At 41.4% G+C, this 25,394-nt stretch overlaps 1 protein-coding gene and 1 long non-coding RNA gene across 7 annotated transcripts in view; one reads left to right on the plus strand and one right to left on the minus strand.

The window, feature by feature from the left end:
• PTPN14 (protein tyrosine phosphatase non-receptor type 14) overlaps window positions 1-25,394 on the plus strand; it is a 116,311-nt gene that overhangs the window by 25,215 nt on the left and 65,702 nt on the right. For all 6 annotated transcript variants that reach the window (XM_040554224.1, XM_040554223.1, XM_040554222.1 and 3 more), the window contains 2 exons: window positions 16,243-16,567; window positions 23,960-24,129. In XM_040554224.1, coding sequence (XP_040410158.1) covers window positions 16,394-16,567; window positions 23,960-24,129 — 344 coding nt within the window. In that variant the 5' untranslated portion in view covers window positions 16,243-16,393. The remainder of the gene's footprint in view (window positions 1-16,242; window positions 16,568-23,959; window positions 24,130-25,394) is intronic.
• Window positions 1,907-24,077, minus strand: LOC121068738. Its single transcript, XR_005819069.1, has 3 exons — window positions 23,934-24,077; window positions 8,655-8,656; window positions 1,907-1,918 (listed from the first exon to the last, which is right to left on the minus strand). It is a non-coding gene; the product is annotated as an uncharacterized LOC121068738 (long non-coding RNA).

Consider the following 25,394-nt stretch of genomic DNA (forward strand, 5'->3'; position numbering starts at 1 on the left):
TTATTCCTTTTTGGTTGCAAGAAGTATAATAATACCTGATGAAGGTGTCTTTGCATGCAGTAAAACTGTCCAAAAGCGCTCTGCTTCAGACTCTAGATAGGAAAAATCTCCCAGCTTAGTTTATGAAGACTACTGGCCAAATTCTTTAGGCCAAAACCACAATGACTTCGGGGAAAAGTTGTGTCTAAGTTACATGCAGACGTTATAGTTCCTTCCATGGAGTCATAGTAATGCCAGTTTCCGTGCTTGCTAACATGGCATTGGGCTTGAAAATGGCTGCAGAGACTCTAACGGTGTTATCCTTCTCAAAGATTTTCCATTTTAGAAAATTGAGCTTATCAAGCTGGCAATAAGCTGTGATGCCTTTTTAGTCAGGCCATTTCAGATGCAGAGCTTACAGAAGCCTTGTTTCCCTCATGGGAACTTGCCCAACTCAGTCCATACCTCCTGCGCACGTCATGCACTGTCATAGTTCCTTTCTGTATGACTTATAATAACAATTTTTCTTGCCATCTTCTCCACCCCCCATTGCGGCAGGAGAACTGTTTGTCTTTCTAAATTTAGATATCCATGGATACATATAATATTTTTCTGTTTCAACTTGGCAGTTTAAATTGCGTAGTGGAATGCACTTTTCTTTTCCATACAGGAAGTCTACAAGTGGTATTCTTCGTTTACAGGAGAATAAAATGTTACATGGACTGTTTCACTCTTCCTTCTGTAGAAGGAAAACAATACTTACAAAAGCAGGTTTATACTAATGTCTTTAGCCAGACTCTTCCTCTCTTTTCATTGTGCGATGTACAGGGTACCACCATGCAAAGGGGAGACAGTGATATAGGGGATGCTACAAAGGCATGTAACTTTAATACCACTTGAGAATTTTTTATTGTTGTTCCTGTTTTGTTTCTCTAGCTAAAAGAGCATGTTCAAACTTTCTCAAGTACATGGACCATTTGTACACACACAATGTAGGTGTTCTTGCCTGGACGTTTCCCTTCAGTTCGCAAGATCCCAGACAATCTTTTCTTGTGTCTAACTTCTTAAGACCCCACCAGTAGCTTTGACCAATGAAAATACTGTAGTGGTGTGAAGTCATGTAATATGTTATTGCTTTTTTGGCTATAAAAATAGTTCTTTGTTTTCTAAATACCTATGATGTGTAAAAACCGAAGGAAAAAACAAGTGAGAGATCAGCAGGCTATTTGGTGTCTGTTGTGGCCGGCAGCCTTGGTTCCAGAACAAGCTACTTTGCCTTGTTAACTTGCTGAAGCAACTGTAAGGCTTTGCTCATCTGTACACAAATACATCATTCTCACCTCTGAGGTACCAGAGGAACAGAAATGAACCTGCAGGATTTGATAGCAGCAATATGCTAATGTAAAGTTATTGTCATGGAGTGGCATAATTGTGCTCTTGGTCACTGAATAATAACCCACATACGTGGATTAGCCTGACCTTTGAAAATGGGTAATTAGTTGTTATGTTGGACCTCTGTACTGAAAGAGCTAGAAGATAAATTAGGTTGAGGAGGTTTCTAGCTTTGTTTTCGTATTGGTTATGCGAGTCCCAGATTTTGGGGAATTTTCTTTTTGTTTGTTCAGTAGACAGATGAATCGGGGCTTCTTTTTACTAGCTCTGTAAGAAAGGGGGGGGTGGGGAAAGTAGATGAGTGGAGGGAAAAAAGTGCAGCCTGGATAGGCAACAGAGTTAAGGAGAAGAATCTGGTCTAAATTAAGTAAATTACATGGGATTCATTCTACCCACTGATTACTTCTTAAGAATGCTTTTGAAACTTGTACAAATTGGCCATTTGGAAAGTTTTTTGCCCTTTCCTATCTGCACTGAAGAAAACCTTTTCTCTAAGTTCTCTGGTTATTTTTGGCAACCATATTGTTTTCTCCCTACTCTTTCTCTACTTTATGCCAAAGTGGTGGGCTTTTTGTCCTGCTTTAGCAAGCAAATACCTGCCATAATTCAAAAAGTTTGTTTTTCTTCCTGTAAAGCTGAATGCTTTCATAACTCATGATGAGGAGAGGTGCTGCGTGGGTCTTACTAGCAGGCAAAATAATATTTAGCCAAATGGCCTGAAGAAGGATCATGCAGTGTGAACCTGGTCTTGTGGCTGTCTTTATTTTCATTTGTGAAACCATGGCAAAAGATTTGCACGGCCCTTGTCACTGTCAGGATGTGTATCTGCCAGGGTGTACATCCTACCACCCCTTTGGGATGGGTTTACTTGAGTGTTCAGAGCTAGTAACAAAGGATTGTGAAACTTGACTGTTGTAAGTAGCTAGTATATCGATGCTGTCTTCCAAGCTGGCATAGGCTTGCTCCAGGAAGGGCTCGAGATACCTGTCTCTCCTAAGAGTTGAACTGCTGAAGAGCTGTTTATGGCGTAGCTGAATTACAACTTCGAACAGCAGCGAACAGCTCGTGCTATGTCCTGCAGCAGCTGATTGTTCAGGTGGGATTAAGTGGTTAGAAAGAGGAATGCATCCTTGCCTAGTATGGTGTTTAATGGCCCCAAGAAACACTTTGTTTGCAAATTAACAATTTTTGATTTCCTCTGTCAGAACACCTGATGGAGTAGGAGGATCAACACAAGAAACGGGATTCTTGTACTGTCTTTTAGGTTTTATTTTTGTGACCTTTTGGGATTCCCTCTCAATCCTCTGTCTGTGTTTTTGTTTGTTTGTTTTGTTATTGTCATTTATTTTTTTACCTGTTAACTTTTCTTCAAATCTGTCTTTTTTTTCTCCCTCCTTCTTGATGGAGTCATGATTTTTTTTATAAACTTGAATATTTTGCAGTATTCTCTTCCCAGTTGAATTCTAGGCTTTGTGATTTTTATAGATTTATATTATTTTTGGCATAAGCTGTATTATTAAGGGCCAGGTATATTTTACTCTGACAAGTTTATATATCAAAGCCTAAAACAAAACAAAAGACTGAAGGAATGTAGCAGCTTGGCAGCCACTGAGTACACACCCCCAAAGCAATGAAAACTGCTGTTATGGTGTATCCCATAGTACTGTGATAGTATTCCATCAAATCTTCTTGGTTTGGGGCTGAGAAACGCAAGGCTATATGAGTAGTTCATGTTTGTTGCTTTTAGAAACTTTATAAAAATAGATGGGTATAATAACAATAAATTAATTATTCTTACAAGGATATCCTGAATTTGACATGTCAGTATTTGACTTTGAACTTGAATCTGACTTAAAAATGGAGGTTGTTTTGGAGATGGCCCTTCAGAAGGATTCTCCTATTCATGCTGCGTGAATGCCTGTGTTATATTTAGGCACTGAGAATACTTTTGGGCTGACTGTCCTGTGTTCAGCAGCGTGGGGGGTGGCTGGGGAAGATACGAGCTGTGCTTCCTTTCACAAGGGTAGAATCATAGACTCGTAGAATCGCTTGTGTCTGAAGGGACCCTAGAGATCATCTAGCTCCAGTTTGAGTGCTTTGGACTCTTCCCAGTGATCCTATTCCCCCTGAAAACGAGTCAGCTGAGCCTCTTGTGTCTCCTACAGCCCCCCTGTGGGCTGAGGGGCTGAGCCGTGCCCAGCTGTGGCCTGGCCGCCTTTAGCAGAAAGGGAGCGTAATGGTGCTGTCCTGGCAGGGCTGGGCTCCCTCACAAGGCCCCGTAAAGGAAGGCAATGCTGCTTCTTCATAGTGTCTGCTATGTGGTGGACTTGACTTCTTGTCCACCCTTCCTCTCCCCCCCCCCCCTTAAGTAGATCTAGTGTGAACTTGGAGCACTGAGGGCCTTGAGTCAGATTTTGTGTTTTCATTGCAGTCAGTTGGTGTCAAGTGGGAAGAACAGATCTGGGGCTGCCTCCAAGCTGAATCACACTGCGTGGGGATTGCCAATGATTTGTGGGAGTTTCTCATTCCTTGCTCTGCATGGTCTTGGTAGCGGCTTTATCTGTCACTTCACCCCTGGCATCAGCTCACTAAGTAATTGCCCCGTGGTCCTTTGGTCCTTAGCAACTCTTTCAAAAGCACAGCTAATCATTTGATAAAAATAAAACTAAGTTTAAGAGGGGGCGGGGGGGAGTAGCGGACCACTTACTTCTTGGCAAATTGATCTCAGAGCCTTGTCACGGCAAACAGAAATGATAAACTTCAGCAGTCATCAAAAGCACGGGTGGAATCCCAGCTCACACACACGTGGTGGGGAGCACTTCTGTCTCCTTCCCAACCACGGTAAGCTGCAGAGGAATGTGAGTGTCAGGCTTCAAGTGAAAGAAATGAGATGCTTCCAGCTTGCTAACCAGAGACAGAATTACAGGAAGGGCCATATCACATGGGCTTTCTTTGCTTGTTTTGGGTTTGTTCCTTGTTTCTTCTCTTGCTTCTCGTGGAGCTCCAGTTAATACCCAGTGTAAATGACAGGGATACCTGTTCTCCGTAAGCTTCTACAAGCCTGAGAACAGGATAAGTACAGAGAGCTTGTTAAACCACTTTTTCTTCATCTCCACCTTCTTATAACTGGTACTTAGTTATAAGAAAAATAAAATTGTGTACTAATACAGTATTTTTCTTTGCTTGCATTCAGTAGCACTTCGAAGACCACTACAATGTATCAAAGACCTATTTATGCAACTGTGATATGCATGTACAACAAGTACACCTACCTGTGTTCATGGAGATGTTCTGATTTTGTGGAAGTTGTGTGGTTTTGTTTTTTTTTTCCTGTGCAAATTCCTTTCATAAATTGTGCAGCTTAAATTTGGAGTAACTTTCCTATTTTTCATATGAGAGCTGAAAGTCAGACTAACTTCTGTTTTAAATCTGAGTTGCTTGAAAAGAGCAGTAAAATAAGGTGATGTTAGATGTTAATTTTTGTGTCTTTCTCTACTTTTATATATAAGTCTATTTTGTGAGCTCAGGAAGGTCACGAATTTACAAGTCAGTTTTGGCCCTATCTTGCTCCAGTCATATGTTAGAATGCTAATACAAAAATGGATTAACCAGAGCAAGGAATAAAGCTGTTTCACTTTAAAGAAGAATTTCTTTTCAACTCATGACCTAGTAAAAGTTTCTGCAAAACATTTTTCCCCTCTGAACTGTTCCAAAGCAACTACCTTCTTTAATAGGGTCAGTTAATAAGAATTAGGCTTTAATCTCATTAAGAGCTGATAACTTTATTTTGAATCATATTTGAGGTTATCATCATATGCAAAGGGCAAATAGGCCCAGACAGACTTATGGGGAAGGGTGGTAAAGCATTTATTGAAGCAGTATTACAAAATATGAGAAAGGATGACATGCCACAGGTTTTAGAACTTACCTCAGTGGTTTTGTATATCAAGCTGCAACTTGTATTTTATCCTCCAAAAATAATAATAAAATAATTTTACTAGCCTTCTGTACAAAGCTGTTTTTGTTAATTAGAATTAATGAGGAATAATATGTTACAGGAAATAAACTAAACTTATCTATTATAATACTTTTATAACTAAAAAAGAAGATTACACTTCTTTACGAGGAAACAATATGGGATTACAGCTTGTACGATTCCGTTCGCTGTAAATGCAGTAGCAGTGTGTAATGAAATGCTGTGGAAGTAAATTTGTAACCTTTCTCCCAAGGTCCATTGAAAGCTTTTGCAAAACATACTAGTGGTGAAGGGTTCACGTTGATGGGCCTGTGTGGTACTTGAAGCATACGAGTTTCCCTGTTTAAAATTGTTAGGAAAAAAACATGGCATCTGTTGTTAGTAATATTTCAGTTCCTATGTGCCATCCAACTCTGTGGTACCCAGGTAATTTTTTTCAAATACTGTTTATCAATGTGATGTGCAGAAGAGATGAAGGAAAGCCATAGAGGGCTGCTCACAGAGAGAGGTCCCTTTGAAGCCTTGTAATTCTGAGATGCTGGTCAGAGAAGTCACCCGCTTCAAAGAAAGCCCCCATTTTGGCCATAAATCTTACTCGTAAGTATTTTGACTGTTTTAGGCCAGTGTTTAAGCCCACACAGCGGGCACTGGAAAATAATCCTTTAATACAGAAAGAGAAGTACAATTAGCTCATATCCGGCAGCTATTCTGTATTTCAGATGAGGTGTTTTTCTGTTTTGCTGTTGAAACAAATGCAGTTATTCATAGGCCCTGGCTGCGTGATTTACATCAGGGCCTATATTCAGCAAAGATAACAGATATACTTTCTTCATGCATGTGCCCACAATATAATCCTTCTTTGATAAAACTTGAAGGCATTTTTTCAACATTTTGTAGCAGTGATTTTTTTTAATACATTGAGTAGCAGAGATGCTTTTTTCTATGCAAGTTCAAAAGTTCGTGTTGTGATCTGACATCAAATATCTTCTTATGTAACTAAATGTGCCCACTTGTAGGTTAGGATGTGCAGTGTGCGTGATTTTTCATATATTTTATTATTATCATCCCTCTCCTCCCTTTCCTCTTTATGCCCCCCATCAGATCTGTCTCTCATTGGTTACCTGCAGCCACATGTCCCCCCTCACATCATTCCAGTCCATTACCTAATATCTGAATGGGATCCATTGAGCCTCTTCCAGGAAGTAGACCATTGCTATGAACTTCAAGAAACTGGACAGAGCTTTATTCTTACTGTAAGCCTGCAGGTACGGGTCTTGCTTCACTCGATGGCAGAGCCTGGTTACTGGCATCAGTGGGGAGAGCACTGGGTCTCAGTCCCTGAAGGAAGAGGGCAGATTTGTGGTTTAGAGGGGCCACTGTGCTATTTACATTTGATTTGTTACATGTTGAATGTTTCTTGCTGGTCTTAACCCTCTTCCCCAGTTGTACATGCGATTCTTCAGGTTTTACAAAATGGGGTTTTAAGAAAATATTTTCTTTCCCGGTGGGCTGAAGAGCCTGCTATGTTGTGATCTTGATGTGTTAACTAGGCATCTTTTTTGACTTTAGTGTTCTTTAAAGTTACATGTAGTCTGAAGCACTTCGGAAATCTGTATTTCTAACCCAGGCTTTCCCAACTTTCTTTCATCTGAAAGACTTCGTAACCTTCCAAGTATATATATGTTAAAGGAAACAAAGGAGAGTGGGAGGTATACTGTCATGACTACTGCCTTTATTCTGCTTGAGTGTAAATTTTTAGAAACTCGGCTGTGTAAATCAGAAGAAAGGAGGAGCAAAAATATCACACCTCTAAGCGCATGCGTAGGACCATATATTCTTATTTCAATTCAGGCCGTGACCTGAAAAAGAGAGAGAGGGGGAGTCGATAAGGTGCTGGGTTCAGAGAGCGGAGAGCATGGGTATTCAGGGGCTGCTGCTTGATGCCTGCACTTCAGTCCTGGTACTGGGAGCAGAGAGCCCTGAGCTAATCCCACAGCATGAGATGCTGGGACTGCGGTGCAGAGAGGCACGTGCTGGCAACTCCTGAAGCCGGCCTACGTCTGGAGCCAGCCCTGTTGCATTCAGGAGTGCTGCGCTAGAGGTAAGGCTGCATCCTGCAGGGTCTCAGCAGAGTGCAGCACTGTGTGAGTCCGTCCAGCCAGACAGCTGCTGGGCTTGTCTGGATCACAGGACCCTTGTGGGCTCACAGGTGTTGTGGCTGTTCAGCTGCCTAGCCTTGAAGTGCTCTGCTGCGGTCCCCTAGCAAAATTCTGGTACAGAAATGAGACAAAATCCAGCTCATGAAAGTAGGTATTTTTTTGTCCAGCATTCATCAAAGCAGGAAAAGTGATGTCTGAAGTTGTGTGGTTTTTTTTGTGTTAATATTTCTAACAAACTTTTTATTGCATTGTTTGAAATTACAGAGCAGCTGACACCAGTGTGTACTAGTGCACATTTAATTAGTCTGAATGTACGAGTGTGTACAACTTCACTCCACACCTGATTCAGTTACTTAACCTCTATTGGAATTACCACTTCTGCTCTTCGTGTTATCATGTATTTAGAACGTTTATTTGTGGTTTTACTTACGTCTTTGTAACATGAAAGAATAATGAAAACACTAAGAAAATTTCCTGTTTTTTTACTAGGCATATCCTTCGCTGTTTTTATGTTTTTGCATGCCTATCAATCACATTTAGCAGGAAATGTAATCTCTTATAATCACTGTAGCTTTAGTCAGCCTGAAAGAGTTGAAACCCATGATAAAGGTGACTATGTGAAAGAAAAAATGAATGGTGCCTGTAAATGTTGCTAGTGAACGTAATTGGTGGAGTAAAATACAAACAAAAAGCGAATAATCTGGACAAATCTTCTGAGAAATTTTAAGTCAGTTGAAAGTAATTTATTCTGAACAGTTGAATTTGCTAGCAGCAGTTAGCTTTTGCTGATCTTTGAACCCCCAAGTCCTTCTCTGCAGGGCTGCTCTCAGTGAGTTCTTCTCCCAGTCTGTGCTCCTGTCTGGGATTGCCCTGTCCCATGTGCAGCACCTTGCACTTGGCCTAGTTGAACCTCATTATGCTCACATGGACCTACTTCTCAAGCCTGTCCAGGTCCCTTTGGATAGCATCCCTTCCTTCTGTTGTAACGACAGCACCACTCAGCTTGGTGTCATCTGCAAACTTGTTGAGGGTGCGCTCAATCTGTCTAAGTCATTGATAAAGATATTGAATATCACCAGTCCCAGGACAGATCCCTGAGGGACACCACTCGTCACCAGCCTCCACTTGGACGTAGAGCCATTGACCACCACTCTCTGGGTGCAACCTTCAAGCCAAATCCTTATCCACTGAATGATCTACCCATCAAATCCATCTCTCTCCAATTTGGAGACCAGGATGTCATGTGGGACCGTGTCAAAGGCCTTGCAGAAGTCCAGGTAGATAACATCAGTTGGTCTTCCCTTGTCAACTGATGCAGTCACTCCATCACAGAAAGCCACCAGGTTGATCAGGCACGATTTGCCCTTGGTGAAGCCATGATGACTGTTTCGGATCACCTCCTTGTCTTGCATGTGCCCCGACACTGCCTCCAGGAGGATCTCTTCCATGATCTTGCCAGGCACAGAGGCAAGGCTCACTTCTCTGTAGTTCCCTGGGTCCTCCTTTCTCCTTCCTTAAAAATAGGAGTGTTCCATCCAGACCTTGTAATCTTGACTATATTCTTACAGGCATTCAGTTCCAGAATAAGTTGATATGTTTTCGAAAAAATGAAAAATAAAAATAGGTGTATTTTGAGTCAATTTGCCATTCCAGGTAAAGTAACTTTGATTCTAGCACAGTGCTGCCATACAGGGAAGAGTGGCCATCTAGTGTGGCTGTTTCCCTGCCTACTGGCACCTGAAGCTTTCCTGGGGCTGTGATTTCACAAACTGCCTGGCTAGTCTTGCTCTTGTTCTTCCTTTTCTGAGCAGTGCGTTGCGGCTTTCTTCCCTGTGCCAGGTGGGCTGCTCATGGTGGACTCAGCCGTGAGCTGGTTTAACTGACTGACGGAGCCAAATATGACCCTATTCTTTTAGCAGACTGGGGAGATGAAGTGGCTCGACCAGGAGGAGGTCCCAGCAGACTTCCAGAGCTGGCAGCAGACCAGCTGTGGCTGTTTGCTCTGAAATTAGGGAGGGGAGGAAAAAAAAAAGGAGCAGCACTTTCCTTCCTCCCATTCCTGGCAGTGGTGAGCTCTTAGGTGAGTTTTTTACCTCCAGTAAAAAACTGCAGCCTTGGACAGGTGCCATCGAGGCACCAATCATTCCTGGCTGCTTCTAATTTGAGGTCTTGCAACAACATAGGTGAGGTGCGAGAAGGTTGCGAGTGGTTAACTGCTGTACCCTGCGGAGCTGCGCCCTGCTGCCGCAGAGCTCCGCCGTGGAGCTGTGGCAAGCGCCTGGCAGGGGCAGCTGGGCGGCGATCCCTCCTGGGGAGGGAAAGCTGCTGGGGCTGGTGGTGTGTGCGTGCCTTGGACTTTTTTGCTCTGTTTAATGCAGCAGAAAGTTCTGCAAGGTGTACCTGTGAGCGGTAAAAGTTCCAGCTTCGTTACTGATGTTCCTATGGATTAAGGCTGACTGCAGTGGCAACCCATGTGCCATTTAGATACTTCATACAGATCAGCTCCTGTCTTGACTGCGTGCAGTAACTCAGAGACCTTCATCAATAGTTGCATTAGAAAGACCTGTTGACAGCAGTCTGGAGCAATGAGTGAGGAAGTAATGGGCAAGGTGCTAGTGTATAGTTGGAAGCTCACATCACTTCTGTGGTAGAGACTGTTGGACACTGACTTAGTGCCCTCCTCAAAAATACTTGGTACTTGTGCACCTTGATGCAAAAGAGTAATTATGCGTCTGCCTACTGGGCTTTGATGTCCCCAAACTACAGAGAGCTGCTCTGTGGGTGCATAAGAAAGGTGTTTTTACACCAAAAGAGTTGGTATAGAAGGGGGGCAGGATGGGATAACAAAGAATACATCTAATAACGTTTATGCAGGTATTTCAACAAAAGAGAAGAAAAAGTAGAATTTTGACTTAGTAAAAATTGGAATTACTCTTTTGTCTTGAACTAGAGTTGAGCTGCTTGAGACAGTATATTTGGACTACGGAAAGCAGAATCTGACCCAAATGGGATACAGTAGAAACATATGACAACTTAGATACAAAATAAATAAATAAATAAATAAATCTGTTACAGCAAAGATGGATCTGATGGTGAAACTGGGAAGGGAAGCCTGTGATGAAGTTGTGGAAGTAGAAATGCCGAGATGATCTTTCGTCACTGTGTATTGGTACCTGGTAATGCACAGTGATATTAACAGTAGCTGTTGTCTTCTGCTTTGAATGTCCTAAGTATTCCTTGGCCTCTCTTCATGCACACAAGCAGGGGATTGCTCGATGCTTAGAGGCTTTCAAAGTTGTGTGTAAGATAAGATATTGATGTAGATACTTAAAAAATAAAAAAGGAAGAGAGAAAAAAAAAAGGAAAGAAAGTGTAATTTGACTCTATTCTAGAATGTGAAGGTGAGAATGTTATCGGTTTTACTACTCGGATTATGGTAATACTTGAATCTCCCCAAGAATTTTTAAAGATTTAAATGCCTGGGGATGAGATCCCTGTTTTGCCAGGAACTGTATGAATGAGTAGGTGAAAACTGGGTTTTCAGCAGAAGGCTTACATTATGTAAGGGTTGAAAACCCCTTCCATCGGTCCACGGGTGAATTTGACTCCTGAGGGTTTCCTAGGCTGTGTGGGAATGTCACCCGTAACTGGGTGGGATACAGACTCCTTGTTAGCTACAAAAATACTCCGTGCACATTTTACCTGCGTGCTACCCTCCTCATGAAAGCAACCAAGTGAGAGGAGGCTGTTTCACAGGGAGAGGCTTCCTCCCGTGGAGCGAACGTGGTGAGGAGATGGATTGTGCCACGTCCTGACTCCCATACGCTGTTATTTTTATTCTTCCCTAAAACCGGAGGCTCGCACCCTCCTTGCAGTGCACACCAAGCCCTGCGGTTTCGCGCCCAGCCCAGGGTTACATAGCTGCGCGAGGTGTGCTGCTGCTCCTGCAGTGCCAGGAATGCTGGAAGGGGGCCAGGCGCTGTTAGTAAATACAGGCTGCAGTTTGACAGTAATTGCTTTCTTCCTGGAGTTTCAGAAATTACATGCAAAAGCCAATGAAGTGAGAGAAAGCATTCTGTTTTAAGTGCATTTCGTATCAGATGCTGTTTTGGTTATTTTCACTCCTTTGAATGTAGTACAGTAGTAGTATATACGAAGTCTGTAATAGAGGAGCAAGTCACATGCTTGGAAGTGTCCTGCAAGTTATCCTGGCCTTAATTATTTTTAAGTCTCTCTTCTCTCCTCGTCTTTAAATAAATTTAAGGAAGAGAGCAAATGCTGTGCAACTGGAGCAGTGAACGTAGTGCCGTTCATTACACAAAGGGGCTTCTGCCATATGACCTCTCCCTCGTGAAATATCAAGCAGCTTCCCTTTGTCCCTTCAGTCTGCCTTTTAAAAACTACTAGTAAGAAACTTCAGCCAGCCCCAGCTGCCTTTAGGAGAGCGAAGGAAATTTTTTTTGTACTTCTGATTTCTTTCATTTTTAGGTTTGGAGAAGGTGTAAAATTCAGTTATTTGCTTTTTGTGTACTGATGGTTTGGCCTGATTCCTTTGTAATGCCTTATAAAGGTGCGTGTGTGGGGGGGATGACAAAACTGTTTTGAAGACTTTAATCTTCCCAATGTTCCACAGCCATTAACTTTATCCATAGGGCTTTTTGAAGTAAACAGTATAGGAAATAGGATTTCAATGTCTATGATAGCAAATGGGTTGGCTCGTTGTTCAGTTTTTCCTTGGTTTGCTGAAACAGGATATTAGTAATTACCAAGAACCAGCTAAGATATGGTACCTCTTCATCTTTGTGCTGAAGAAACTGCATTTAGGGTAGGTGCTTTTTAGAAAAGATGTTTTGATTTTCACAGTTCATAGATGATGCTTGTCATCAGGCTGTTTCAGAAGAAGTATTTTGTAGGGTGGAGTTGTCTTCTCAAACGTGTATGCATGGAAATGAGCTAAAGGCTTACACACAGTCAGAGCTCTCCGTCGGCCACTCCTGCACCTGAAAATTACCTTGTGTGTGCAGTCCTGAGTGCACCCACACACCTGGATGGCCTCCATGGATGTACCATGGCCAGGAGCAGGCCATGCAACACAGGTCATGCAGGCAATGCAGTCACAGGATCACCAAATGGCTGCGGTTGGCAGAGACCTCTGAAGATCACCCAGTCCAGCCCCCCTGCCGAGCAGGATCACCTAGAGAACGCTGTGCAGGATGACATCCAGGCGAGTTTTGGATATCTCCAGAGAAGGAGACTCCACAACCTCTCTGTGCAACCTGCCCCAGCGCTCTGTCACCTCACAGCAAAGCCCCTCATACTGAGCCGGAGCCCCCTGTGCTTCAGTTTGTGCCCCTTGCCTCTCATCCTGTTGCTGGGCACAAATGAAAAGAGACCGGCTCCATCCTCTTGACACCCTCCCTTCAGATATTTGTAAACATTGATGAGGTCTCCCCTCTAATCTTCTCTTTTCCAGACTAAACAGGACCAGTTCTCTCAGCCTGTCCTCGTACGACAGGTGCTCCAGTCCTCTAATCTTCAGTCCGCAGGGACCCAGCTGGGTACCAGAGCGCTGCCTGCCACCAAAAGATAAGATTTTTAGCAGGGGTCATATTTTCACTGGATGTGTCAGGGCTAGGCACAGATTCTCTATGGTGCCTGGAAACTTGGCTGCAGTAGTGATGATTATTTTTCATTGAGAAGGCGTGTTTGTCTGCATTCTGCATTTTGAAGAGTGGTGGGTGTTAACTTACTTTAACCTTCTGGCAAGTTTTTGGGAGAAGAGCTCTACTTGTGGAAAAATTCAGCACTCTGGTAGACCACAATCCTTCTGTTTCCAGTCATCTTCTTTTTCTGTCATCTGCAGCAAGTAAAAATTGATAGTCCTGATGCTTTTCAGATTATGCAACCATAACAAGGCAAAAATACCCTGTTTACTTTAGGAATCTGTGAGTGGCCAGGGCCTTTGAGATCTTATTTAGAAAACTTAACAGAGGCTTTCAAAGTGTCAGCTTAACAGAAAATCTAAACATAAAGCTGGTCCAACATCCAGAAGGTGTGGAAATAGAAAAGTTAGGCATATGCATTGCATTGAAAATTAATGGTTATTACAGGCTGGGCCAAATGGAGACAGTTAAGGCTGTCTCAGCCTTGCCATCCCAAGTGTGACATTTCATATGAAAGAGCTGTCATCAGGCTTTCATGTACATGCAGGTGAAATGAAAATGTAACCCAAACTGCATTACACAAAGTGCATCCATTAACCTATTTATGTGTCTACATCTTTAGAAAGTGGTGGCAGCAGATTGCCCTCGGTAGACTTCAGGAAAAATTGTTACTTTACTGGTTCTTGAAAAGAGGAGGAAATATTGCTCTTGATTACCTAAGCAAATTTGGTGATACAACTTACAGAAATTCGTTTGCAATCCATGTTAACATTTCCATTCCATGGGAATTGGTGGCTGTATTCTGGAATAGCATGTCTGTACACAAGTGTTCTGCAGTGGCTGACCAACAGTAGTTGGATTATTCAATTTTTCTGGTAAACAAGGCAAATAAGACAAATAATTTTGTCAAACAAGGCAATTTTTTACTAACATTGATTTCACCTCTAGGCTACTGTTATCTATGCGATTACTGTACAGAGGATGGTTCATGTTCTGTAAGGAAATGTGTGCAACTTACACTGATGAAAGATAAGTTTCTTTTTTTAATTGAATTGGCTAGCTAAAACTCTCCATGTGTCCCACTTACAATAATCTGCAAAGCCAGAGACTGAACAAGAATACTGTTCTTGATAAGCCACAATCCTCCACACCCTTCATTCTTTGTAATTTCCTTCCATTCTTCCCACTTTTCAAGTTTGTATTCTAGTTTTGCATAGGTTGATAAGAAAAATAATTGCCAAATAGCTAGGGGTTAAAGCACTAGCCTGGCCTGTGTGTTGATGCATGGATCTGCTGCATTCTCCTGAGCGATCTTGAACAAGCTGGCTGATGTTTGTTTCAATTCCTCTTCTGTGAATCATAGATAATATGTCCCTGCCTCATCAGATTGTTGTGAGGATGTATTAATTTGTGTTTGGTGGCTTCTGATATTACAGTGATGCAAGGTATAGCATCTCTCTCATGCAATCATGAAAATATTAAATTGTCTGTACTCACAAAAGTCAGAAACAAGAGATTATAAAGTACAGCAGCAAGTTTGATAGGTTCGTTTGCACTTCAGTCAAATAGTACATGGCCCTTCTGAGTCCATAAGCTTTTCTATCATCAAGCCATTAGATTACCAGGGTACTTGCACACCTCAGTAGTGAGGAGTTGCCTGTGTTTTTCTATCTGTGGTTTTGGTTTGGTTTGTCTTGCCCTATCTCCGTCAAAAATGCCAAGATGTACTGACTTTGGAATATATACTTAATCAAACATGTGATAGTTATGTTTCTAGTATAGCGATAATCACTGTAGTCAGTTGGGCTGCTTCTAATAATCTCCACAGCAACTGCATTCGGTAAACCCTGATTCATGCGGTTCTGTGCCAGATGCTGCATGTGGGCAGCGTGCTATCTGCTCGAAATGTCATGGTAGCTAAATGCTGCACACTCTGCTGGCAGTGCTTCCTGTTGTGTCCCTTCAGAAGAAATGGGAGCTAGCTTTTGTTTTCGCTATTATTTGTTAAGAGAAATGGACTTTTAAATGCCACTGTTACCGTTCCTCCATCTCTCTCTCCAGAATATTCAAACAAAACCAGGAAGGCTTGGTAGCAAGTGATTTCTTGTTTTTACTTCATTCGTGCCTGCGTGTGGAAAGTGACACTGTGAAGTTGGTTATGCCAGTGCAAATGCTTTATTTTGGCTTAGCTTGAACTTGATCCTATCTAAAAAGTTTAAAAAAAAAAAAAAAAAAAAAGGTGGATCTTGCAGATGAGGATCATAGGTTATTAGATGTCCTTATTCTTTATCTTTAGTTCTTCTGTCTACTTTGTATTTTGGCTTAACGTTTGCATGTGTCCCTGATAAATTTCAGGAGTAGTAATTAGAAATAATTTCTAGAATGTGTTCTCTTCCTCCCACTCGGTTTTATCCTCGCCTCTGACAGCAGTTATTGCAGTTACTCATTCCACCTGAAACGGTGAAATGCAGAACTGCTTTGGAGATGGAAGTGAGCAAAATGTCAGGAATTGCCTCAGAGGAGCTCTCTCTGTGATGACTGGGATGTTTTTTGCCTTTCACATGCATACCTAGGTTTGATTTTTCGGAGGTGCCGAGCACCCGCATTTCCTGCTGACTGCAGCCAGCCTTTCTTCTTTCAAACTCGCACCTCTTTTAAATGCTTCTATCCCTCAGCTTCTTAAGCTAGCTTTCAAAGCTGGCCTGGGGGCACCAAAAACTTAACTTAAAGATTATGTTATAGACCCCTGTGGTGGGGGAATGGTGGGAGAGTTAGCACCTCTGGGTATGTGCCCTGTAGAGTTGCTCTTTGTGTCGAGTTTCTTGTAGAATGACTTTGCAATTAAATTCATGCTTTAAATTCAGCGGCAAGGTACAAGTTTTGAAAAGTTTTGTTGCATAATGTGTTTTTTCGGGGGGAGATGTAGTGAGTCTGTGACAATCTGGTCTGTGGAGGTGTTTTATGGGTTTGAGTGTGGCTCTTTTCCTTTAAGCTTTTTTTTTTTTATGTTCTGCTGATATTTAGGAACCTCGTATTCCACGCTTAACTCTACTTACTTGTATGTGTTTTGCAGGAATCCTGTGGAGCCTGCCCTGGGAATGGACATCCACCTCCATTTCTGGAGGAGAGTAATGCCAATTGAAGAAGCCTTCAAGGCGAGCCAACAAGTGTGCTGATACTCTCGGAAAAGCAAAGGGAAGGGACGACCTTCCAGGCCAACAGCCATGCCTTTCGGGCTGAAACTACGACGGACCAGACGCTACAATGTCTTGAGCAAGAACTGCTTTGTGACACGGATCCGTCTGCTGGACAACAATGTCATCGAGTGCACCCTCTCTGTGGAGAGCACGGGGCAGGAGTGCTTGGAAGCTGTTGCTCAGAGGCTGGAATTACGTGAGGTAAGAGTAACCCGGGAAAGACCATCTGTCACTTTATAATTTGACACATTTTTAGTTCAGGCAATCTGTTCGTTTGAATTGTGTTATTCATATTACTGGCCAGATATGATCAACAGCTGCAGCTCGGACAAGCGTTTTCTGGTTGCATGAAGACTGAAGATAGAACAGTACCAAGGATTTCATGCTGTTGCTCTTTCATTGTGGATTTGAGAGCTTTTTATAATATGAAGATGAATTTTCTTTTCTTAGTAAAGGATGGGTCTTACTTTCTGAATTAAGATGCTAGTGGGCCAAGTTGCAGTCATGTTTGTCCGAGTGTTATCCTAATTTCATTGGCACTGTTTGTTGAACTATGCCAGTGGGAAGGAGATCACTGACATTTAAATACCCACCTTGACATAATTATATTCTTGTTATTAACATACTGAAACAGGCAGTAGTTGTGTTACAAGCCAGAGTGTAACTAGTAAAAGTTTGAGCATGTTTTTTTCTTCCTTTTCTTTAACTGAAATATTTGGCATCTGAAGCACCAAGAGTCTTCTTTTACATTCCCAATACTTCTGAAAAAGTTAAGAAGCACAGACTTTTGTTATTAAAGACCGAAATCCTTTATTTTCTTGCTGTAGAGTTCAATGCTTAACTCTTGAGCCCTTTTTAGAGGGGCTCAAGCTCTCTACAATGCATGGCACAAATGAACAGTCTTTACTTACCTTCTGTGGACTCATTATGTGTATCTTGCATGCTTCTAGGCTTTTGCAAACCACAAATTGAAAACCATTGCCTGGGAATTGCTGTATATTGTCTGGCTGTCCTGAGGGATGCTTTCTATAAGGACAGCTGGGAACTCTGTTAATCTTGCAGTCTTATATTTGTTCATATAGGACCTTTTGTAATGGTGGCAACTGGAAGGTAGAATACAAATAGCTAGTACAGATGAAAAATAAGCACTCATTTTAGTATATCAGAAATGATAAAGAATGAGAGAGTAATTTTACTGTGTGTGTCTGCAAAATAGGCAGAGCAATGTGCAGGCAGGAATAGGGCAGAGTCAGAATATTGTGCTGATTTATTTATTTTCAGAAGGGGATTTTAGTAGAAGTATTTTTACTACCCCAGTCTTCTAGGTGTGAGGAGTTCCTAGTAACTATAAATGATTTTTTTTTCCTGTTGGTGGTACTTTAGCCTCCTTATAGAGGCTAGGTCTTTCCCTCTCCTTCCGTTGCAGAAAGGAGTGAAATGAATGAGGTGATTCTCCTCGTATTCCTTGTGGGTTTATCTAGTTGGCACAGCAGAAATGTAGGGCCTAATGATGCTTTCGATGCAGGTCCACCTGCATTTGCAAACAATAGTTCTGTCAGTGGGTTAGCATTTTTCTTCACAAAGCATTTTGTGATTTCAGAAGACGTTTTGTTCCAAAGTGGAACAAAGCCTGAAGTTTCAAAATTTTCCAGAGAAAGAGATCAGACAGTGGAGTAGCAAAGGAAGTTGTTTTGGTCAGTATTCAATTTCATGGGGGCTTTGTATTGCTTTGGTGTTTTCTTTCATTTTCAAAACTGTTTGTGTCACGTAAAAAGAAATGTCAGCACAAAAAGTTTGTGTTTCAAGATGAAAAAATGTTTTAACAACGCAGGAGAGAATGCTTTGATGTTGTTGGAACATTTTCCCCTTCTTTCATCACCCTCCGCGCTTTTTTTCCAAACAGAATTTTGGCAATGTTGAACCAATTTTGTTAAGTTCAAATTTCAACAGTGCAGCATATTTTAACAGAAGGTCTTTTTTTTTTTTTTTTCCCCTTCTCTTATGATTGATTCTGGTACTATCTACTGCTGCTTTAAATGTTTAGGAGGGAAGAGAATTACCTACCTCTTCAACCCTGAGACAGTCTCCCTGCATCCTTTCTGCTCCTCACATAAGAAATAATTGTAGCTGGCAAGCTCAGAGGTGCCTATTTCTCTGTGCTGTCCTTTCTCTCTGACCCTAAATTCAATTCTTATTCTGACCTTCTAGTCTTCCTGGCATGGTTTGCAGGGAGAGAAGGCTAATGTGATCATTTGGTGACTGTTCACAACCCTCTCTAAGCCTTCCATAATTTTACAATTCACTGACCAAGGAAATTTCACAAAAAGGGTCAAAGGTGTTTTCACAAAGCCTACATTTCTAGAAGATTTCTGCTACTAGGTAACTAGGTAGAGGAGAGAGACCCAGTAAGTGTACTGGTCGAGGAGGAAAAACAGCTTTGCAAGAATCCATGTTGGAAAGAGACTTTATGAATTCCCTAAATGCAGCAAAAAACTTCTATGGCATACGAGTAAGGCAGAAACCAAGTTTCATTAAATCCCATGCTTACAAAACTGTTAAAATCCTGTTTCCTCCATGCAGCTTCAGGTAAAAATGTCTGTTCTCTTAAAAATAATCAATTTTTGTTGGATGCTTTCATTTGTTCTTATATTGAAATAAATCCCAGGTGTATCCCAACTTTTCCCTTTGTGCTAGGAATGTATACATTTCACTTGAGCTGATTTCTTAGAAATAAAACAAAAAAAAGCTGTTTGAAGCCCCTGCCAAAAAGCAAAACTGTTTGAGATGACTGTATGTATTGTTGTGAAGGACTGTCAATCATTACACCACACATAACTGAAAAACAGTATCTAATGGATTATGCATATTTGTATTTGATCTCTGGGGAATGCAGCTCCCTCCCTGACTGAGTCAGGGTTCAAGAATAGGTCAGTAGAAAGTGTAGCCATGTAAATCCTGTAAAATCTGTTTTTATCCTTTTCAGCAAAGCTTTTGATAAAGCATCAGGTCTTGTAGCTGAACAGTTACCAGTTCCAATGAAATGAGCTGTTATGCTAACATAATGTAAAAATGAAAAGGAGGGGAGAGAAAGGGAGAGGAAACATCCTCTTAGAATCTTGTATGTGTGTGCACAGATTGTAATTTTTTTAACCTAATGACATTTTTCTCTTTGAGTGAAACTGAGTGAACTTGCTCAAAATAAGCTGTACAAATCTATTGTGAGACTTCATTTCTCTGTTCTGTTCTCTTTTCACTTTATAAAATAAGTTTAAAGAGCTTAGGATGTTCTGATGTACTTTAAGGGTTGTTTTTTTTATTATTTATTTTATTTTGGGTAGGGAATGGGATGGGCAAAGATAGCTGGGCAAGGAGGTCCCTTCTAGCCAAATTTACTCTTGGATGCTGAATCCCACAATGGTACCTTCAGCAGCTCAGTGTTGCAAAACCCAGCCACAGCAAGAAGGATGTCAGGCTGAGCACTGACTACTTCCCAGGGCTGGCCATTTGCTGCTGTTCTGGCCTTTTTTTTTTTTTTTTTTTTTTTTTCTCCTCCCCTTGGAAGATTCCCCCTCCTCGGTGGGCAGCACTGGAAGCCTGTATCGGGCCGCCAGCTTGCCTCAAAGGTTGGCTTGGTTGGACTTGTCTCGACAGCGAAGCCGGGGCTGAGTTGAGGCAGCACTTGCACGAGAGGCCTTCTAGGAAAAGTTGGCTGCCGTAAATGGTGCCTTCCCTCTGAGCGAGCGCCCCAGGACAGCAGAGTTTAATGCTTTTTGCCTGGAGGAGCTGGAACTCTGCCTCTTCCTCGAGGATAAATATTTAGTTGGCTGCTTAACCAGATGCCTTAATAAACACTGAGTCTGTCTTGCTGGATTTTTTTGAGTGAGATTTGCTGGTTTAGTGAGTGTCTGTAGCCTGGTAGTGTTGACAATCCTGCTGGTTTTGCCTGGCAAAAAGGCAAGTGTGGACTCAGGCAAACAGGCAAGTCCCCCGGACTTAGGAGCATGGCTAGCACCAAGTACAAAATGATTGCATTGTCTCCTGAACTGACAAGTATATCTTTTTTGTTGTTTATTTTCCCTTTCTAAGCCTTTTAAGCACAATTTTTCCTGTCCAGTTTTCTGACTTGCTGTATTTCAAAGATCGCCTTTTCACTTAGTGCCACGTGGGCGCACAGGTTCTCTGGTTCAAACCGCATCTCCCACATGAGCATGAGCCGGGTCTCCTTGTACCACGGATGAAGTGGTTGGTGCCTGGTAGGCGGGGAAAATTCTAAAACCTTGAGAGAAAATTCACACAAACTCGTCTTGCAGGGCTCTTTGTGCATTTGCAGATTAGGCAGGCCAAAAACACTAGCAACTGAAGCTCTTTGTGCACAAAGTGGATGAGAGCGCATATATTCTGTGTTATAAAAAGCTTACCATCAGGGGGTATCACCAGAGTCCCTGGCTAGAAGAAGAAGGGTTTCCCAGAAGTGAAGGCATCATTTATTTTCTGTGTCACTTTGCTGATTTTACATCCTAGAGCAGCCCGTGTTGCTTCAGAGCCTCCCAGGAGTAGGTGTTGATATTTATTCCATGAAAACTGGAGTGTAGTTGGTGGTTTACTTTGCATGGATGGACAAACAGACCAGCTTCTGGAATCAACCTTGTTTTCAATCAACTGCTTATAGATGAAAAAGTTCCAACGTTTTTATTATCCCCTCATCTAATCTGTGAGTTGTTTGTGCTGTAAAAACGTGTTGTGGGCTGGAGTATATGGCAGCACATGACTGAGATGCTGTGAGGCCATCTGCAATGTCATGTGGCTGGTCACAGCACGCTGGACTTGAAGGTCCAACTACTTCCAGTCCCACGTTCCTCTGATCGTGTTCAGGAACTACTGATGTCCCTTGGGTAGAGGGGTCTCTTCAGGCGTTTGCAGTAGTGGTTGTGGAAGTCCTTCTACCCAGTGAGCAGTTACAAAATGCTAACGTTTTCAAAAAGTAAAATTCCCGGCAACTGGAAGCTAGAATTCAGATAACTGTGTTGCTCATCTCTTCCAAGTGCATGCATTTGTGACTTGATCTCTGCTCCACAGTCTATGTTTAATGTAATTGCTTGATCCTCTGGAGGCCGCTTTCCAGGAAAACAGACATCTTTTGGCTGTGTGAAATGCATGCTTGCCGTGGGGCACTCTGCTGCATCTGCTCTGCTCTAGAAGCTTAGATCTTGCATTCCCTTCGCTTCATATTGCTTGAAAGTGATTCAGATTTTCTTTTTTTTTCCTGGATGTGGTATGTTAAGAGCCTTCTACTGTAGCAAATCAACATTTTTGTAGCCCCCACTGCTCAGTGTGGTGGAGACTGTGCTCGTTCAAGCTGTTTAATTGTAATACCCCCAATCCCTTGAATAATTGTTTTAGACTTCAGACTGCAAGTTGAAGCAGTCGATTCAGTTGCTAAGATGTTTAAAAAGTACTTGACACTGAAAACTGGGGTCCTAGGTAATGTGGCTGTTTACTTTTCAAGGTAATATGGAAGATTTGTTTTCACAGATCTGCACAGTTTCTTGCTGGGGATGAGCTGCCCTGCACTGATTTTTCAAGAGTTCTTATATTAAAGGATTTCCTTTATGAGGTGGTGAAATCACTGTGTGTTTTTCTGCTCTCATGTGAATTCTTTTCCTTTACTGACTCCACTGGTCCTCCCACCTTCATTTTAATCTAATTACTATCACAGTCAGCTGGTCCAAAAGAACTTCTAATCAAGCGATGTCTCCATAGGGAGTAGGAATCTATCAGTGAATTAGTGAATTTTTGTTTTAAGCTTATCCTATGGGAGACGCTGACTTCTTGATTTATTTATGCCCTGAAATTGATGGATTCATTGGAGATGCCTTCTCTTCAAAAAGGAACCAGCTTGCTACACTGTACCAAACTAAGATTAAAGAGAAAAGACTAAGCAGTGTACAAGGTTTGACATGCTTAATTGGGGGATCAAGTTGAATTAGTTATCTCTTCAGCTATGTGCTAGTCTGGACATTCCCCAAACTTGGAAATATGTACATGATGAGACCGAGACCGTAAAGTAAATACACCTGTACTATGATTCACGTTTTTTGCATATGATATTTTGCATGCTGTCAGCAATAAAAAAAAAAAAAAAAAAAGTTAGAGCAATGTTGCCTCTGCTGCGTTGTTGTAATTTTCAAGCAATTACATTTTTTAATACTGCATTAGTTGCCACGTCTTGTATGCTAAGTCATTGTAGATGCAATGATTTTTAGAGAAGTATCCTTTCCAAAGTGAAACAGGCTGGTTATGGGTAGTTTTGCGAAGTGTAATGTTGCTATTTGCCTTTATTTTTGACAAGAGATTTTTGAAAGTGAGAACATCTGGGAAATTCAGTTGGAAAAATCTTGATGGTTAATTTCTAGGCCAAACTTTTTGAATGGATTAAAAGTAATTTCAAATGAAAGCTTTATAAGGCAGGCAACAAGGCTTTTTTTCTACTCTTTCTCCAGTATTTTCATTTAAAATATGGTGCTATGTATAATAGAATGTGACTGCCTGTGGAAGGATTGTTGTCCAGTTAAATTATAATAACAAAGTAAGTATTTATTTTAGGGTTAATCTAAGCTCACAGAAACTACTGGGAAGTTTTTATTGAATAGGAAGTCAGTTGGATTAAGCCTCAAAAATGTTTTTGAAATAAAACTACAGAAATAATGATCCTACTTTCAGTTCCTGCATCTGCTTGGTGTCCAGAAAGTTCCTTTTGCTGTTTCAGTTTGATTCATTTCAGTGTTAGTACAGAGTCAAATTTTGTATTGAGGGCATTGGAAATCTCCTGATGCTATCAGCTGAAATATTGTAGAAAAATGTTGGTATGAACCTCACAGTTAGGGCTACGGTCAGATTTCCAAGCGCGGGTTGGCTTTTTTCCTTTGTTAAACACAAATGTTTCTTTTGCTGCTTTTCTTCATATCTCTAGTTATGGTCCTTGCTGTTAATCGTAACATACATCTTTGGGCAGTGCTGATGAGGTGGGTTTAATCTCATAAATGCTTTTTAAAATTATTATATTTTAATAAAGTGAGCATTATGTTCTGTATCAGGAAAATGGTTCTGGTATTGGTAGATAATTGTTGATATGTATATCGGTCTGCATTATTTCTTTATAGTTGGAAGAGTTGCCTTGTCCTTTGATTGCAGTGGGCCTCATCTCATGAAGTCTCTGTGCTTTGATTGAGACTTAGTGTTTGCCGTCTGTTCACAAGGTGCAGATGTAAGCATGTCAAATAAAACTGAGCCAGGCACTTTCTGTAAACCATTTGTTACCTGTGCCATAATCTCAGACAGACCTCTTTATTATACGTTTGGAGACATAAGAGAGTTGATAGTACTGCATGAAGTCTATTGCAATATTAATTTGTCTTCAAGGCTGTTCGAAAAGCCACAGGACAGTAAAATAAATTAAAAAAAATACTCTCATGCTGCATATGGGAATAGAAGATTTGACACAATGCCATCTGTTCTTATTTGCATTTGTCATTGGTTTGTGTGTGTGGTCTAGCTGAAAAAAATAAACTGACGCTATTTTGTTTCTTTATCTAGACACACTACTTTGGCCTTTGGTTTCTCAGCAAGAGCCAGCAACCCCGCTGGGTTGAACTGGAAAAGCCTCTGAAGAAGCAGCTGGACAAGTTTGCCAATGAGCCTTTGCTTTTCTTTGGGGTAATGTTCTACGTGCCCAGTGTTTCCAGACTGCAGCAGGAGGTAACAAGGTATGTGAATTCCCTCTGTTCACACAGTGGTGTTATAGCTGGGAGGGAACGGACAGTTGCTCTGTTTCTGGCATTCAGTATTTGCTCAGGTATCTTCTGGTTCTTTTCCTTTCCTGCCTACAGTCCAAATAGGAAAAAGTGAGAAATCACCACTAGGTTGTATCTGTTAGGGGGGGAAAAAAAAAAATATTGAAAAGAGTATTGGTGAATGATTATATGTGGTAAACTGCAGAAACAAAAAAGGACTGATAGATACATGTTTAGAACTCTGAAATACATTTTAAAAGGGACCACAGTGACCATACTCTTCTTTAACCTCCTACTGATTAAAGAAAGCCATAGACAGGTGACCTCTATATACATTTTTAGTTTATTACTCTCACGTCTAGCTGTGCTTTGCTGCAAGTGAACTTTGATTTCTTTTCTGGGTTTTGCCCATCCCATTCCTGGTCTTTCCCCTTATAGTTCACAAGAGGATTAAAATTGTTAGAGGGTATTAGTCCTTAAATTATGATCAGGGTGTACCTTTGCAAACAACTTATGTGGGAATTACTTTTTTATACAGAGCCCTGTGCTGTGGTTGTAACAATGCAACTGTTTTGAGGGGCTGTTCTTGTAAACCACATCACTGTGGTTTGCTCACATCTGTGTTGTATTTGGGGGGAAAAAAAAGCCCACCTCGCCCCAAAAGGGGTGGGCTTGTTTTCTTTTTAACCAAAGTTATTTCATTTATCTGGTTTAGAACAAAGTTGCATCAGCACAACTGTACACTGTGAGGTCGAGATTGGAGTAACTGGGTAAGGGGTACAGGCTGGCAGACGCTTTCTCTACCAGCCTTGAAAAAACGTCCTGTTCCTGCAAATGTGAAATTCACCATATGGTCATCGTTTCTTAAAATGATGTATAAATAGTTGAGAAAGAGTGGATTAATTCTAGAAAGTGTGCAAGAGTGAAACATTCTGGGGATTTGCAAATGGTATATTTTAAAGGATATAAAGGATTTTTTCTTAACACTGAACTGGGGAATTCGGTAGGATGCAGAAGATTTGATTTTTTAAAATGACAGATGTCAGCAAGTCTCTTGACTACTGTTTGTGCAGAATTCTTGCCAAACAGTGGTCTGACACCATAGAACAACTTCCATTTCCCTGCAAATAGACTTGAGACTGAATGTCGATGGTTATCTGTAACCATGTGTTCCTGTCTCTTGTGCTTTGGGAGAGGGAAACCTCATATCATTTCCTTCAAAATTAATTAATGTGAAG

Source organism: Cygnus olor, chromosome 3 (genome assembly GCF_009769625.2).
Source record: "Cygnus olor isolate bCygOlo1 chromosome 3, bCygOlo1.pri.v2, whole genome shotgun sequence".
NCBI lineage: Eukaryota > Metazoa > Chordata > Aves > Anseriformes > Anatidae > Cygnus > Cygnus olor.